Source organism: Bison bison, unplaced genomic scaffold (genome assembly GCF_000754665.1).
Source record: "Bison bison bison isolate TAMUID 2011002044 unplaced genomic scaffold, Bison_UMD1.0 scf7180017864508, whole genome shotgun sequence".
In the NCBI taxonomy this organism is placed as follows: Eukaryota; Metazoa; Chordata; class Mammalia; order Artiodactyla; family Bovidae; genus Bison; species Bison bison.
Window position 1 is genome coordinate 6,649,469 of NW_011495064.1, and position 16,848 is coordinate 6,666,316.

Here is a 16,848-nt window from a genome sequence, read left to right on the forward strand (position 1 = left end):
ACCAGCCTTCCTGGGCCCACACAGTCCATGCCTGGCACATACGTGTGTACCTGATAGAGGCAGGTTGATGTAGACCGAGGCTCCAAATCCTCGACCCTGGACACACAGGCGGTGGGCGAGGAGCCAGGATTTAGGCTAAAGACTTGTGACTCCAGGCGAGCTGAGGACAGAGTACTCCTTGACAGAGCCCAGAGTACCCTCCTGAGATGGAGGGCAGCTTCCTGGAAGGCTCTTGCCATGTCTCTGGCCTTAAACCCAAAGTGAAGTTGAAATCCACTTTCATGTGTGCTGAGTGAAGTGGAGTGTGTACCTTCCGGTGCCCTGTGAGCTGTCTACACGGGCAGGCCTCCTGCCGAGTGCTGAGTGGTCAGGGACGTTGGTCCATTGGCTCCCCATTCAGCTCCCTTCCCACCTGGGCTCTCCAGGTGTTGGGAGGCCAGTGGCCCCCTTCCTGACATCCTTCTCAGGTCCCTCGCTTGCCCCTGCCACCCCACTCCGAGAACTGTCCCTGACACCCTCTCCCAGCCTAGACTAGCTTGTCTCACCAACCGTCTGATGGAACCTAGGCTGACAGGTGCTGACTGCTTCCCCAGGCTTGTATCCCTAGGAACCCTCAGGCCTTAAGGCAAAAGGCCCCCAGTGACATGTGTGGAGTGCAGGGCAGGGGAGAAAGGCTGGCACTGAGCCGGAGAGGAGACCCATACGTCATGTCGATGAAGATGCCATCTGCTTACCTGCTCAGGTCCTCTGGCTCTGTGACCCTGGGAGGCTGGAAGAGGGGCGGGCAGAGCACCCTGGCTCTGTTGACAAGCTTGAACCCTCTAACTGGATATTTCCAGGCTCACACATCCACTGTGCTACATCCCCCCTCCCCCACCCAGGGACACAAATGTACCAACTGTTGCCTAAATGTGCTGTGTGCTAAGTCACTTCGTGTCCAGCTCTTTTTCGACCCCATGGACTGTAGCCAGTCAGGCTTCTCTGTCCATGGAATTTCCCAGGCAAGTATCCTGGAGTGGGTTGCCATTCCCTTCTCCAGGGGATCTTCCCAACCCAGGGATGGAACCCACATTGCTAACATCTCCTGCATTGGCAGGTAGGCTTTTTTCCCTTTTCTATTCTTTTTACCACTAGAGCCACCTGAGAAGCCCAAATACTTGAGCAAAATGGCATGTCTTGGTCACTCCTTGGGACTCCATCATTTGCCACAGATGTTCTAAGGGACAGAGGGCAGGGCAGACAGGACTTCCCATCTTTAACCTAGATTTTTAATCACCGTGAAGACCGCTGTGTCAGGAAATGAGATGAGAAAGTATCAGTCATTTTCTTCGAATTGTTTCATTTGGGGGCAGTTTCTATCCTACTCCGTGAGAAGCTTCCAGAAGGAATCTGAGCTGGGCAATAGAACCGCTTGTCTCATCCTGTCCCCATAAAAAGTCCACTCTGTGACCCTGACCCCGTGGCTTGGAGCCCCGGGGTGAACTGTTGGTCAGAGCAGCCTCCGGGCCACCTCTGCTCTGCCCACTGTTTCCAGAATAGAGTTGAAACAAAATCACTTCATCTGGGGCTATGTTTGTCTGGTCACAGATTTTTGTTTTTTAATGCTTCAAATAAATACCCCCCCAACCCCTAACCAAGCCCTGCTGCCCAGCCCTACATACTGACTGGGGAAGAACTGCCCCGGTGAGTTTCAAAGGTGTAGGAGTAGTCTTTGCTGGAAGGGGTCCTAAAAGGCAGGTCCCAGTTCCTGAAAGAACTTGATGCTAGGAAGTAGGCTGTCCTCCCTGGGAGCCCAGCCTCCACCCCCAGATTTGGATCTCACTGTGCTTCGGACTGAAATCCAGAAAGCAGTGTTTCAGAAGTGGCTGGTACAGCTCCAAATAGGTCATCCTCAGCAAACATTCCACTCTGGGTTTTCCACAAACCACACGGCAGAGGGTGCAAGTTTCCCTGCCCTCATTTCACCTACTCCCCTCTAACCATGGGGCTTCCCGGATGGCGCTAGAGATAAAGAACTTGTCTGCCAATGCAGAAGACATAAGGGACGCAGGTTCCATCCCTGGGTTGGGAAGATCCCCTGGAGAAGGGCATGGCAACCTACTCCAGTGTTCTTTGCCTGGAGAATCCTATGGACAGAGGGGCCTGGTGAGCTACAGTCCATGGAGTTGCAAAGAACTGGACACGACTGAAGCAACTTGTCAGGCACTCTCACCACACAAACAGATTTGAAATGCTGGCAGCAGTGCATGCTTTCCAGCTTTCGACACTTGATGCCGGTCTGCTCCGTGGGGTTTCTGTAGGTTGCCTCCTTTTCTGCCTTTGCGGTTTGGGGATTTTCGTTTCTTTGGTTTTTGGTTTTTCTCCTGAGCTGAACTAATTGAGACATCTCAGTGAAGGCAACCAGCCACCTGCCCGCCAGACCTCACTGGTAGTGGGGACGTGCATTTCACACTAAAGGACAGCTTCCTGGAGGGAAGTCTGATCTCTCTGTCCCAGGCCCCCAAGAGTAAGAAACAGTATCCCTTCCACTGCACAGGGATGTACAGCATCCTTCTCCGGAAAGATCAGTGCTGCCAGATTAGATTGCAGAGGAATCAAGTTTACAATCAAGAACAAATTGTTACCCAAGGGCATCGTCCTGTGTGAGCATCTAATAAGATGGAGTGGTGAGGAATGGTCAGAACCACTATCAGCCCCATCTCTCTGCTTATTTCAGCCCTGACTGCAGGGAACTTTGTACGGGTTGTGCAATAATTGTGATTAAAACACACAAAAGATATGCACTTGGAGGATGGGACGAGGGCCTGTTCACTTCCCCAAGCACCCTATGATGAGGCCAACCATCTGGGGGAGATCTTGTTTATACCCTCACAAGTTTCTGGCCCTGAGAAATATTCCTTTTAATTGATGAATACCAGGAGAGAGGAGAAACTCAATTAAGACTTATATTTGCCCATTAGATGATTTTTTTTTTCAGTCCAGCACACTGCAGACCCCCAGCTCCCTCATGTGGCTCTCAGTCTTTCTCTGATATCATTTTTCCACATGCCAGACAGAACTGGCAGAAGAAAAAGAAGAAACCACGCATTACCCCCAGCAGGTTGGGTGGTGGTCCAGGCTAAAAACCACACAGCATTCTTTTGCCGCTGCTCTGAGAGCCCGGTCCACTTTTTACAGCACATCATGGGAAGGATGCTGTGAAGAGAGAAAGAGAGTCTGGAAAGAGCAAGTAATTAGCAGGACATGATTTCTCATGAAAGTGCAGAAAAATTCCCTCCACATTGTAACACTCCAGCCCGAACATTGTGGATGTTCATCACAAATGAAACTTAGGGACCTCATTGTTCCTTTAACAAACCTCCTCACTGTCTGTTTCATGTCTTCCCAGACACCTACCAGCTTTTTTTTCATTTGTTCCAAGAAGTGCGGGGAAAGCTATTTGTCACTCTGCTTGTATACTTATGGGCTTCCCTGGTGGCACAGTGGTGAAGAATCCACCTGCTGATGCAGGAGACACAAGAGACACACTTTCGATCCCTGAGTTGGGAAGATCTCCTGGAGAAGGAAATGGCAACTCACTCCAGTATTCTTGCCTGGAAAATTCCATGAACAGAAGAACCTGGTGGGCTATATTCCATGGGGCTGCAAAGAGTCGGACATGACTGAGCAACTACGCACACACATTTGCGTGCTATTGGGCTTCCTGGTGGCTGAGACGGTAAAGAATCCACTTGCAATGTGGAAGACCCAGGTCAGTCACTGGGCTGGGAAGATCCTCTGGAGGAGGGAATGGCAACCCACTCCAGTATTCTTGCCTGGAGAATCCTATGGACAGAGGAGCCTAGAGGGCTGTAGTCCATGGGGTTGCAAAGAGTCAGACACAACTGAGCAGCTAACACTTGTGGACTATTACTGTGTTTTCCTACAGTTACTGCAACTAAGTTATCGTCGGCAGGCCATCTCTGATCCAAATTCTCCACGGTGCCGTCCTGATGGCCGAATAGATGCTGAGGAGACAAGTTCCTCTTTCTCTCTTTCTTACTTGGCTGACCCTCCCTGTCACCCACTTCCTCCACCTTGCCCTTCGGAAGCAAGTTCTTGTCCTGCCACCCCCCTGAGGTCTCCCTGCCCCCACAGCATCCTTATCTCCTTGTCATGACTGATTTGGGGGGCTCACCTCTGTCATCAGGCAGATTGGGAAGACAACCCCAGATGCCAAGACATCATCATTCTTTTTTTTAAAAATTTTTTATTATTAATTGGAGGATAATTGCTTTACAATATTGGGTTGGTTTCTGTTATACACCAACATGAATCACCATAGGTATACATACATCCCCTCCCCCTTGAACTTCCCCCCCATTCCCCTTCCTATCCCACATCCCTGGGCTGACACAGAGCACCGGGTTAGAGCTCCCTGCATCATGCAGCAAACTCCCGCCGGCTGTCTGTCTTACAGATGGTGGTGCGTGTGTTTAGATGCTCCTCTCTCAGTCCATCCCCTCCTCTCCTTCCACACCGTTTCCATAAGTCTGTTCTCTAGTTTGCGCCTCCACTGCTGCCCTGCAGACAGGTTCATCCTTTTAGACTCCCTGTATATGCACTAATATTGTCCTCCATTGAACCTTGGGGTTCTCTTGGTTTTGGAATCCTGAGAATTTGAGCCCAAGGAAAAATTCTTTTAGGATCTCTGAAATCAGAGACTTCAGTGCTGAACGATCCGTGAGCAAAGAAGGGACTTGATAACCCCTTGATCCTTTCAACATCCTGCATCTCCCCAAGCATGAGGCCCATGACAGGTGCCTGGCTGTTTTCCACAGAGCCGTGATGCCTGTGCGTGCTGGTTTACGGCTGCTTCTCACTCAGGCGTCCTTCTGACCAGTGTTAATGCCTCAGAGGGCAGTGAGCCAGCCCGAGCACCCTGGAACCAGAACCGTGTTGTGGGCCAGCCTCCCACAGCCCACAGGCCACCAGCAGCAGCAGGCTGGGCTGCGGAAGGGAAGCCAACCAGGAGTCTCAAGGTCTGCGCATCAATTGCTGGTTAGGATCTGAAGGTCTCTTCCCAGATTGGACTTTAAGCTGTGGTGCAGTGTGAGGTGGAAGATCATCTCGAGAGAGAGTCATTGAGTAAACGTGTGGGCAAGACTCCTGCTCAAAGCTGGAGACAGAACCAGCCCCACCCAAACCCCACCACTGCCCCAGTTCCCACTGTGGGGAAAGCTAGCTCTTCAGCTTTGGGTTTTTGATTAAGATCACTTATTTTTCTGATACTATAGGAGTTATTTATTCACTATACACAGAACACATTGTTGTTTAGTTGCTAAGTCATGTCCGACTCTGTGACCCCATGGACTGTAGCCCGCCAGGCTCCTCTGTCCATGGGATTCTCCAGGCAAGAATACTGGAGTGGGGTGCCATTTCCTCCTCCAGGGGATCTTTCTGACCCAGGAATCGATCCCACATCTCCTGACTGGCAGATGGATTCTTTACCACAGAGCCAGCAAGGAAGCCCATACACAGAACATGTCCCCTATAAAATGTACAGAAAATAACTAAAAAATATAATTTGGTGAACATGTTCTCAGTTAGAGAACATACTGATACTAAATCAGTTGGGAATAATTGTTTTCCTCAAAATAATCTAGTTATAGTACCCAGAGTCTCCTTTACATCTGATGCAAAGTTCAGAGGGGCTTCCCTCCTAGCTCAGTTGGTAAAGAATCTGTCTGCAATGAAGAAGACCTGGGTTCAATTCCTGGGTGGGGAAGATCCTCTGGAGAAGGAAATGGTTACCCACTCCAGTATTCTTGCCTGAAGAATCCCATGGACAGAGGAGTCTGGCAGGCTACAATCCATGGGGTCGCAAGAGTCAGACATGACTTGGCGACTAAACCACCAAACCACCACTACCAAAGTTCAGTACTGATTTGGGGGACTATTTCCTAATATGTTGTATGAGGAGGCAGAGTTCACAATTAAATATGACTCTAGTACGTTACACAGAAGACCTGGGTTCGATCCCTGGATCAGGAAGATCTTCTGGAGAAGGGAATGGCAATCGATTCCAGTATTCTTGCCTGGAGAATTCCATGCAGCCTGGTGGGCTACAGTCTCTGGGATCACAAAGAGTCAGACACGACTGACCAACTAACACTACTACTAATATATTACAGTCCCTGCACACAAGAAATCGGTTTGTTACAGATGAAAACAAGTCATTCTTTGATTATTTGTGTTAATGGGATGCAAAGAAATACTGGGTAATTTTAAATGGCAAATAACCACAAAATGACTTATCTTTTGATAGTGTACTGGGTTTTATTATTATACAGGATATAAATGGGGTAAGATGTTTTTGTGAATAATACATCTCAAACAAAACAATGAAAATGAGGCCACCCTGCAATGATTCACAGGATTGTACTCAGACCACTGTTGACTAACTCTGGGATGTGGGGCAGGAATTAATCACTTCCGTGTCTGTCGTCGGTTAGTGCTGTGTGTTTGCTGGTGGCAGGGAAAGGAGAAGTCTGGAAAGGGACACAAATCTGATAAGACAGGACTTTGCCTTCCTTGAGTGGTGAATCCTTCTGAGAGGCTCTCGAAGCCAAGTGTAATTAGATCTATTTTTTCCTCTGACTAAAGTTGAAACAACTAATTAAGTCCTTAATTAATGTTTTTCAACCACCTTGGGAAGTGCCAGAGAAGTTACTCTAAGTGTTCCCTATTACTCAGAGGTCCCTGGGCACAGCCTCCTTCTGTTGACTCTAGAATATGTGAGAAAGCTCATGCTGGGAGGACAAGTCATTTCAGAGGCTTTCAGTTCACAAAACGAGGACAGTGTCTTCTTCCCCCTGGTTTCCCCCAAGCTTTTCTCCTTGCCCTCTGTTACAACTTCATCTTCATTTATTTTCACCTTTGCTCAAGACTTCATCTGCTTAAGGCTTCTGGGGGTGGAAGCTTGTTTAGAAAAGGAGTTTGTTCAGTTTCAAGCCCCTCTGTAAAGTATCCAACTTATCAAGTGCAGACTCTGAGCAATCATGAGACGTCCCTCCTGGGGTGCATTTTCTTCTTTAAAGCCTTCAAAGTGATAAGACGACTGGTAAAAACCACCTTGGGAGGCAGTCAGGCCAATGGCAAGGTCTGCAAAACACCCACTTCTTTTCCACTATCTGAGGCTCTACCCCTTGAAGAAGTTATCGGGGGCTGGCGTTCACTACCCCTTCCTCCTCACAGTAAATCACCCAGGGAGGTGCTTACTGACATGAATTTAGCAGTCGAAAAGGTCACTCAAGCTAGTCTGTGGTTTGTGTGTGTGCGGGCTATTGTCTGACTCTGCAACCCCATGAACTGTAGCCCACCAGGCTCCTCTGTCCATGGAATTCTCCAGGCGAGAATACTGGAGTGGGTTGCCATTTCCTACTCCAGGGGATCTTCCCAACCCAGGGATCAAACTATGTCTCCTGGCCCAGGCAGGCAGATTCCTTGTCACTGCACCACTGGGAAGACCAGGTCATAGTGTAGAGAGTTTCTCTTAAATTCTTGGGATGTCCTCAGATGTTCGTTTGGAAGGTCCTGCTCTTCTGAAAGAGAAGAGAGGATTTTATTAGGTTTTAATCTGGCAGGCAATGTCTCTAGATTCAGGCAGAGAGGATCTTTCACATCTGGGAAATTTTTAAATGTCTTTTTTTAACGACCAAATGTTCACATCTGCAGACCCTTCCCTTGTGTGGGCTTGTTCTCCTTTCCCTTGGTGACTTCCTTGGCCCACCCGACAAATTAATCTGCAATGATCTAAGCCAGAGACCGACAGATGTAAATTCTCTCGGGCCCACTCTGTTTTGTTTTCCTCACTTTATATTCGTGTTTGGAAACATTTATTAGTATTTATGTGAAGGCATTCAGAGACTATGTTTTGTAAAATGAGTGTGTTCCTGTTGGTGGGTAGCTGACCACTGTAGATAGAAGATCTAGTATAGATGGATTCACTTAGAAACCTGTAAACATAGAAAACAAAAAATTACTGGAAAGCCAAAGAGCGTCTTACAGATTTCTTTTCAGAAAACAGTTTTATGATGTTCTCAAATTGGAAAACATGGCTCTGTCTGAATCTACAAGCTCAGAAATATGCAGGATATAATCCACTACATTTTAAAAAGAAAGAGGTAATGTAGATTATCTAGAATAATAATCCTCAACCCTGGCTGCATGTTAGTAAATTGGGGGAGGTTTTTTTGTTTTTTTTAAAGAAACATCTTAGGGACTTTCCCTGTCCATGGTTAAGCTTTGACCTTCCAGTCCAGGGGTGCAGGTTTGATCCCTGGCTGGGGAACTAATATCCTAGGTGCCTCTTGACCAAAAAAAAAAAAAAAAAAAAAATCAAAACATACAACAGAAGCAATATTGTAACAAATTCGATAAAAACTTTAAGAAAATAAAGAAAAAATTTAATTTTTTTACTGACTTTTTAAGACCCAATTTTATTTTATTTTTTAAAATGTTTTGGCCGCATGGCGTGCAGGATCTTAGTTCCTGATCAAACCCACGACCCCTGCATTGAAAGTGTGGGATCCTAACCACTGGACCACCAGGGAAGTCTCTGGGGAAACTTCATAAAGTGTTGCTGCCCAGGCTTCACCCCGAGTTTCTGAAGTAGCTGATCTGGGCTGGGGGCAATCATGTATCTGGTTCTGGGGAATCTGGAGAGAATTCCGTGTACCTGATAGGTTGACATTTCTCCTATTGAACTCTTTCTTCCACCCAGCAAACTCCACTGAAAAGAGCAAGAAGTTTTCTCTGGAAGGTGAAGCCGTTTTTCACAGTCACCCTGAAGACAGGTGTACTGCTCCTATGGAGATGGCTAGTAATGCCAAGTGGTATCTCCCCCGGGCCTCTGGGGGCCTGGCCTCAGCATCATGGTGGGCTGGAGCCCAGAACAGCCCCTTCTCGGTCCTGTTAGAACCAGGGCTTGAAGTCCTAAGACCTGGGTGGAAACCCTGCTCCACTATTTCAACTCTGAGTGAGCTCAGTTGATATACACAAACCTCCTAGACCTTGGGTTCCTCATTTATATAAGGATAAGGAAAGCCAGCCTTCCCGGCCTGTGAGAACACATAAGACACAATGAATGGGTTTTGTCACCTGGGCAGTGAGTTCTATTGTGGATGCTGTGTAACTGGGGAGGTCACTGTGAATCCTGAGCTATCTCCTCAGTCAAATCTTGCATCAACCTGGGCTCTGAGGTGGTTCAGGGCACAATCTCTTGAATCCCAGGTAGGCCAACCCAGGGTCAAGACCCACTAGTTCCCCTGTAGTAGTAGTAGTATTGGTTACTTAGTCATGTCCAGCTCTTCGTGACTCAGTAGACTATAGCTCATGCTCAACCAGGCTCCTCTGTCCATGGGATTCTCCAGGCAAAAATACTGGAGGGGGTAGCATTCCCTTCTCCAGGGGATCTCCTCAACCCAGGGATCGAACCTGGGTGTCCTGCATTGCAGGCAGATTCTTTACTGTCCTGCATTGCAGGCAGATTCTTTACCCTCTGAGCCACCATACTTCCCCTGAGCCCATCAGTATCAGAACACCATCTAACAATGCAGCTCACCCTTAAGACACAAGCTGATGTGTGCGTCCAGACCCTCCTGCATTGTGGGGCTGTGTGCTGGTCTCGCAGAGGATTTTTTCCCAGCGCAGTAACCTCCATGGCTGCAGAACTAGTGGCAGTGGGAGGCAGAGTTGTGTGTTGTTGTTTAGTCACTACATCACGTCCGACTCTCTGTGACCCCATGGACGGTAGCCCACCAGGGTCCTCTGTCCATGGGATTTTCCAGGCAAGAATACTGGAGTGGGTTGCCATTTCCTCCTCCAGGGGATCTTCCTGACCTAGGGATCGAACCCACATCTCCTGCACTGGCAGGTGGATTTTTTACCACTGAGCCACCTGGGAAGCCCTAGTTGTGCGTTACTGACTCAAATTCCAGCTCTGTCTGGCCTTGTGCCCAATGCTTCCCAGTCTGAGCCTCAGGTTCCCATACAGTGGGGGTAAGAATAGCACTTGACATCCCCAAGTTGCTGTGAGAATGAAACGGCTGATGGACCTGAGGCCGCTCAGTGGTGCCCGGCGGGGCTGGCCCCACACCAGCTAGGGCTGACCTCACACCAGCTAGGGCTGACCTGTGTCTCCTCCCCTCCACCAGTGCCCAGCCCCTCTTGTAATGGCTTTGATGGCGCCCTTTCAAGGCCCTGCCGAGTGCCCTTGGGGAAGGAAGTCTGCTTCATCGCCACCGTTCGCCTGGCCACACCACAGTTCTTAAAGGCAAGTACCCAGAGAGGATTTATCTGGCAGAACAAGTACCCCCAAGTCACCTTGTGTGGCAGGTAATTCCTTGTCTTTCTGTGAAAGAAGATTTCAGTGAGCTCATCACCAACTCTGAGAATGTTCAGTATCTGATTTCTGTACAGCAACAACCCCACAAACTCTTTCCCCAAGCCTCAGTTTCCTAAAAATACCAGAGCGGGTAGCCATTCCCTTCTCCAGGGGATCTTCCTGACACAGAAATCAAATCCAGGTCTCCCAGATTGCAGGCACAGTCTTTACCTGGAAAGCCCCTCTTTCGGACTTCATGGACTGTAGCCCGCCAGTGTCCTCTGTCCATGGGATTCTCCAGGCAAGAATACTGGAGTGGGTAGCCATGCCCTCCTCGAGGGGATTTTGTTTGAAGGCAGTGAATCATGGGGGCAGAAAAGGGTCTTCTAGAACTCCGTAAACCTTCCTACTCTTCACATGTATGTTGACACCAATCAGCGTGGGCAGAGGTAAAACCTGTCAGACAGTGCTCCGGACTCCCGTCTGTAATTTCTTTCCCTTGGATGGGGTGAATGTTGAGTTAAGTTACTCATTCAAATTCAGATGAAAAGCCATTTTCCATGTGTTTACCACATGTCTAGATGATAGGAAGGGAGGGGTATGACATTCTGGCTCTCAGACCTTTTTCCCCAGCTCGTGAAATAAATTTAGCAGCTGCTAATACCGAAATTAGCTGCTGATGAGGAGGTTTGGTCCAACACAGCTTGGAAACTCGCTCTAAGTGCTTTTCACTTTTGTTGCCGACCATGTGTTCTTGACACAACCAGGGGTGGGGGGTGAGAATCTGGCACCCCGAGTCATATTTTTCCTCCCTTTCAATACAGGAAATGTGCATCGTTGACGAACCTTTAGAGGAATTCACTTCAAGGCATAGCTTGGAATGGAAATTTTTATTTCTGGATCACAGGTTTGTGAAAAGAAAAACACATTTGGGTTGGGTGCTTTTTCAAGCGCTTATTTCCAGGAGCCAGGCTCTCCTTGGGGGACAGAATTCAGACCTGGTCCTCTCTCGTGGTGGGGAAAGTGCTTGCTGGCCAAAGGGCTGGGATCTCCCTCCACTGCATTTGTCCCATCTGTGGATATGTCCTGGGTTGGGTCAGAGCATCTCAGGAGAGCCACACACCCCCGCTGGAGACATCTCTGGGACACCCCCGCCTGCCCCACCCCCATCCCACTCAGGACCCTCACCAGCTCCCATTAGGCAAGGCAAGATGTGAAGGAAGCTCTCATTTTATTTCCTTCAACACCCTTCCGTCCCTTTAGACCAATCTTCTTTCTTTCTTGTGTTACATTTTTTCACAGTTGAAGAACTAACAATCTCCTCTTCTTGCCCTTTGATTTTTTTTATGACACTTTAGAATTGGGCTGACTCCATGCATAGCTGTTTTTAATTATTCAGCAGTAATAACATTTGTGATCACTGGGGCCAGTTTAGGTCGAGGGAACCAAGGGTCTAATGCCAAAAAATGTGAGCACTTTGGAAAACACCGCCTCTCTGGTTTTGACCATTGCCAAATGGTTTTTTCTGTGTTTATTCTTGAGAAATGAGGCCCCTGGGTTGATCAAGAAACATGCAAACTGCCCCTGGATTGGCCACTACAGGAAGCCCACAGGGCTGATGAAGACCCCCCTACCAACTGTCCTTGCAGAGCCCCTCCTATCATAGGGTACCTGCCTTTTGAAGTCCTGGGAACCTCGGGCTACGACTACTACCACGTGGATGACCTGGAGCTCCTAGCTAGGTGCCACCAGCACCGTGAGTAACCCTGCCAACCACCCAGCTCCCCTCCTGAGGACCTCCATTCTCTCCCTGCAGCCCTGACAGTAGGACTCGTAGGCTCTGCCAGTTGACGCATTACTTGGTTCCTTCTGAGGCCAAGAATTTTGCCCTCTCTGAGATGATCAAGTTGTGGTCCTTGTTGGGGATCCTTGTATAGATTCCCCTGTGTTTTGTTTGCACCTGGAATTGACTGTGATCTGTGTGCTTCCTCCCCCAGCCCCTTCCCAGCTCCCCTCAGCAATGCAAACTATTTGATCTTTTTTTGCTTTTTAAATAGTCTGATAACTATTATTTTATTTATTTATTTGGGGGCTTTCTCTAGTTATGGCAAGCGGGGGCTACTCTCTAGCTGTGGTACTCGGACTTCTCATTTCGGTGGCTTCTCTGGTTGCAGAGCACAGGCTCTTGGGCACACAGGCTTCAGTAGTTGCAGCTCTTGGAGCTTAATTGCCCGTGGCATGTGGAATCTTCCCAGACCAGGGATCAAACCTGTGTCCCCTGCATTGGCAGGTAGATTCTTAATCACTGGACCACCAGGGAAGTCCCACAAATATTATTTTACTGGCAGATTCAGTGCCTCCTTTTGTTGCTTTGGTCTCCTGTTTAGGCTTTCTCTTGACCGCTAGCATGTAAAGAGGAGCTAAAATCCAGGCACTGAGACAGTGCACCCCAGCTGCTCCTCTTTCCTGGACCCGTGGTCCAGCTTTCTGCCCTGTCCAGGCCTAACCCAGCAGCATCTGTGTGTACCGGGTACCCCCAAGGAAGCCGCAACTTAACCATAGGAGCCCTGCGTGGTGGTGTGCAGTGGAAGCCCCTGTGGCTGATCCTCTGTATAGAGCCATGTAGACCAAGGATGCTCAGCTGGCTGGCAGCCAGAGCATCCATCCAGAGGCTGCTGGCTGTCAGGTCTGTTTTCGGTCCAGTTCTCCCAGCATCTGGATGGTCTCTCCCACAACTCCAAAGACAGCTCCAGCTGCAGCAGGATGGTGAGCCCCAGGAAAACCAGGGCTTTTTTTTTTTTATGCACACTTCTTCAACAGATTTATTTGTTTAAAGGAATGGATTTTGAAGAGAAAAAACATGGGGCAGAGAGGTATGAATAGAAAATAAATACAAATGTAAGATGTTTTGCTAATTGCTTAATAACCACAAACTAGTACAGAGAATGGCCTGTACAAAACACCATAAAGGTTCAAAGATGGAGGAGTTCCCTGAGGCAAGGCTGAAGACCATAGTCTCTGGTATTTGGAATTTAGGCTGCAGTCCTTGTTTTTGGATGGATCACTGGCTGTGTGGCACAGTCCATGCTTTTAACCAGATTTGAACAGGAGAATGGCCACTTGGCCCAGGTAGGAGTAGATGAAGTGTTTGGTTTCATGTGTCACATAACTACCGAAGTTCCTCCCCATGATGCAGTGCCGGGTGGGGTTGTGCTTCTTGTCGAACTTCTTCTTGATATGGGTCGCAATGTCGTTCTCTATATTATATTTCTCCAGTGCCTGAATTGCACACTCCACCAAGTCCTGTTGCATCTCCTCCAACACATTAGCGTTCTTGATCGTGGCCTTTTGGTCACACATGGTTAACAAGGAGCAGGGGCTGGCCGACTGCAACGGTCTCCTAGGGGAGGGGCTCATGAAGCGCATGCCCAAATAGAGAGGCCGTCGCTACCAAAGCTGTGGCGCATATCGAAAACCACGGCTTCTTTTTTTTTTTTTTTTAACTTTACAATATTGTATTGGTTTTGCCATACATTGACATGAATCCGCCATGGGTGTACATGTGTTCCCCATCCTGAACCCCCCTCCCAGCTCCCTCCCCATCCCATCCCTCTGGGTCATCCCAGTGCACCAGCCCCAAGCACTCTGTATCATGCATCAAACCTGGACTGGCAATTCGTTTCACATGTGATAATTTACATGTTTTAATGCCATTCTCCCAAATCATCCCCCCCTCCCTCTCCCACAGAGTCCAAAAGACTGTTCTATACATCTGTGTCTCTTTTGCTGTCTTGCATACAGGGTTATCATTACCATCTTTCTAAATTCCATATATATGCGTTAGTATACTGTATTGGTGTTTTTCTTTCTGGCTTACTTCAATCTGTATAATAGGCTCCAGTTTCATCCACCTCATTAGAACTGATTCAAATGTATTCTTTTTAATGGCTGAGTAGTATTCCATTGTGTATATGTACCACAGCTTTCTTATCTATTCATCTGCTGATGGACATCTAGGTTGCTTCCATGTCCTGGCTATTATAAACAGTGCTGTGATGAACATTGGAGTACATATGTCTCTTTCAGTTCTGGTTTCCTCAGTGTGTATGCCCAGCAGTGGGATTGCTGGATCATAAGGCAGTTCTATTTCCAGTTTTTTAAGGAATCTCCACACTGTTCTCCATAGTGCTGTACTAGTTTGCATTCCCACCAACAGTGCAAGAGGGTTCCCTTTTCTCCACACCCTCTTCAGCATTTATTGCTTGTAGACTTTTGGATAGCAGCCATTCTGACTGGTGTGAAATGGTACCTCATTGTGGTTTTGATTTGCATTTCTCTGATAATGAGTGATGTTGAGCATCTTTTTATGTGTTTGTTAGCCATCTGTATGTCTTCTTTAGAGAAATGTCTGTTTAGTTCTTTGGCCCATTTTTTGATTGGGTCGTTTATTTTTCTGGAATTGAGCTACAGGAGTTGCTTGTATATTTTTGAGATTAATTCTTTGTCCATTGCTTCATTTGCTATTATTTTCTCCCATTCTGAAGGCTGTTTTTCACCTTGCTTATAGTTTCCTTTGTTGTGCAGAAGCTTTTAATTTTAATTAGGTCCCATTTGTTTATTTTTGCTTTTATTTCCAATATTCTGGGAGGTGGGTCATAGAGGATCCTGCTGTGGTTTATGTCGGAGAGTGTTTTGCCTATGTTTTCCTCTAGAAGTTTTATAGTTTCTGGTCTTACATTTAGATCTTTAATCCATTTTGAGTTTGTTTTTGTGTATGGTTTAGAAAGTGATCTAGTTTCATTCTTTTACAAGTGGTTGACCAGTTTTCCCAGCACCACTTGTTAAAGAGATTGTCTTTTCTCCATTGTATATTCTTGCCTCCTTTGTCAAAGATAAGGTGTCCATAGGTGCGTGGGTTTATTTCTGGTCTTTCTATTTTGTTCCATTGATCTATATTTCTGTCTTTGTGCCAGTACATACTGTTTTGATGACTGTGGCTTTGTAGTAGAGCCTGAAGTCAGGCAGGTTGATTCCTCCAGTTCCATTCTTCTTTCTCAAGATTGCTTTGGCTATTCGAGGTTTTTTGTATTTCCATGCAAATTGTGAAATTATTTGTTCTAGTTCTCTGAAAAATACTGTTGGTAGCCTGATAGGGATTGCACTGAATCTAAAGATTGCTTTGAATCTATAGATTGCTTTGGGTAGTATACTCATTTTCACTATATTGATTCTTCTGATCCATGAACACGGTATATTTCTCCATCTATTTGTGTCCTCTTTGACTTCTTTCTCCAGTGTTTTATAGTTTTCTATATATAAGTCTTTTGTTTCTTTAGGTAGATATATTCCTAAGTATTTTATTCTTTTCATTGCAATGGTGAATGGAACTATTGCCTTAATTAAACTCCCAGTTGAAGATTCTGCCCGGATTTAAGGCTCTCTTAAGCTTTTGAGCATTTGGGGAAGCAGGAGGATCATCCCTCCATTGTTTCAGAATTCATGACCATTTCCTGTGATCTTCTTTTTAAATTTGTTTCTCAAGTGGAGGGACATTGCTTTACAATGTTGTTGTGTTGATTTCTGCTGTACAGCAACTCAAATCAGCCATAATTATATACATGTCCCCTCCCTCTTGAGCCTCCCTCCCCGCCCCCATCCCACTCCTCTAGGTCAATCACAGAGCACCGAGCTGGGCTCCCTGTGTTATGTAGCAACTTCCCACCAGCTCTGTACTTTACACGTGGCAGTTGATGGTCACTTAAGAGCCATCACTACTGGGGAGATGACCACTGTCATTTTGAAAGCTGGTGCTGTTAAAAGTGACTGTGGGAAGAAAGGGTCCTTGTGTCTTAATGCTGGTTATACGCTGACTCCGTCTTCTACTCACAGTGATGCAGTTTGGCAAAGGGAAGTCGTGCTGCTACAGGTTTCTAACCAAAGGCCAGCAGTGGATTTGGCTCCAGACCCACTACTACATCACCTACCACCAGTGGAACTCCAAGCCCGAGTTCATCGTGTGCACACACTCGGTGGTCAGGTGCGGGCCAGGGGCTAGGAGGGTGGGCGGGCCAGGGGCTGGGAGGGTGGGCATCCTTAGGGGTCCCCAGCAGGTGGCTCAGAGCCCCAGTATCCTTAGGGGTCCCCAGTTCTGAGGAGTGAGCCCGGGCCTGAGTTCTGCAGCAGGACTCTGCTCGCAGTGAGCAGACTAATCCCCAGAAGCCAGCTTCTTCCTAGCCCACACCCAGCCCTGGCCTCCCAGGGCTGAGACTTCCTCCCAGGGCCCCGCTAGGCCCCTCTGACAGCCTCACTGAGCTCTTCCAGGCAGCCAGGATGTTCCTCCGTAAATTACTGCTTCAGTGACCTACTTACATATTTTCCCTCATCTCCATCCGGCCCCCAGCCTTCCCTTGTCGCTGGTAGGAAAAGAAAATTAAAATTTTGCCTCTGAATAACTCAGAGACATAGTCCCTCCTGCCACCCCC

General features: G+C 47.6%; 2 protein-coding genes across 3 annotated transcripts in view; one reads left to right on the forward strand and one right to left on the reverse strand.

Annotated features, from left to right (window-relative positions):
* The window catches only part of NPAS2 (neuronal PAS domain protein 2), a 152,402-nt gene that overhangs the window by 96,047 nt on the left and 39,507 nt on the right, over nt 1-16,848 (forward strand). For both annotated transcript variants that reach the window (XM_010829646.1, XM_010829647.1), the window contains exons 8-11: nt 10,197-10,315; nt 11,191-11,273; nt 12,016-12,122; nt 16,256-16,403. In XM_010829646.1, coding sequence (XP_010827948.1) covers nt 10,197-10,315; nt 11,191-11,273; nt 12,016-12,122; nt 16,256-16,403 — 457 coding nt within the window. The remainder of the gene's footprint in view (nt 1-10,196; nt 10,316-11,190; nt 11,274-12,015; nt 12,123-16,255; nt 16,404-16,848) is intronic.
* LOC104980843 (dynein light chain 1, cytoplasmic-like) lies at nt 13,202-13,726 on the reverse strand. The gene has a single exon (XM_010829645.1). It carries the CDS (start codon nt 13,724-13,726, stop codon nt 13,457-13,459), a length of 270 nt encoding a protein of 89 aa, XP_010827947.1. The 3' UTR covers nt 13,202-13,456.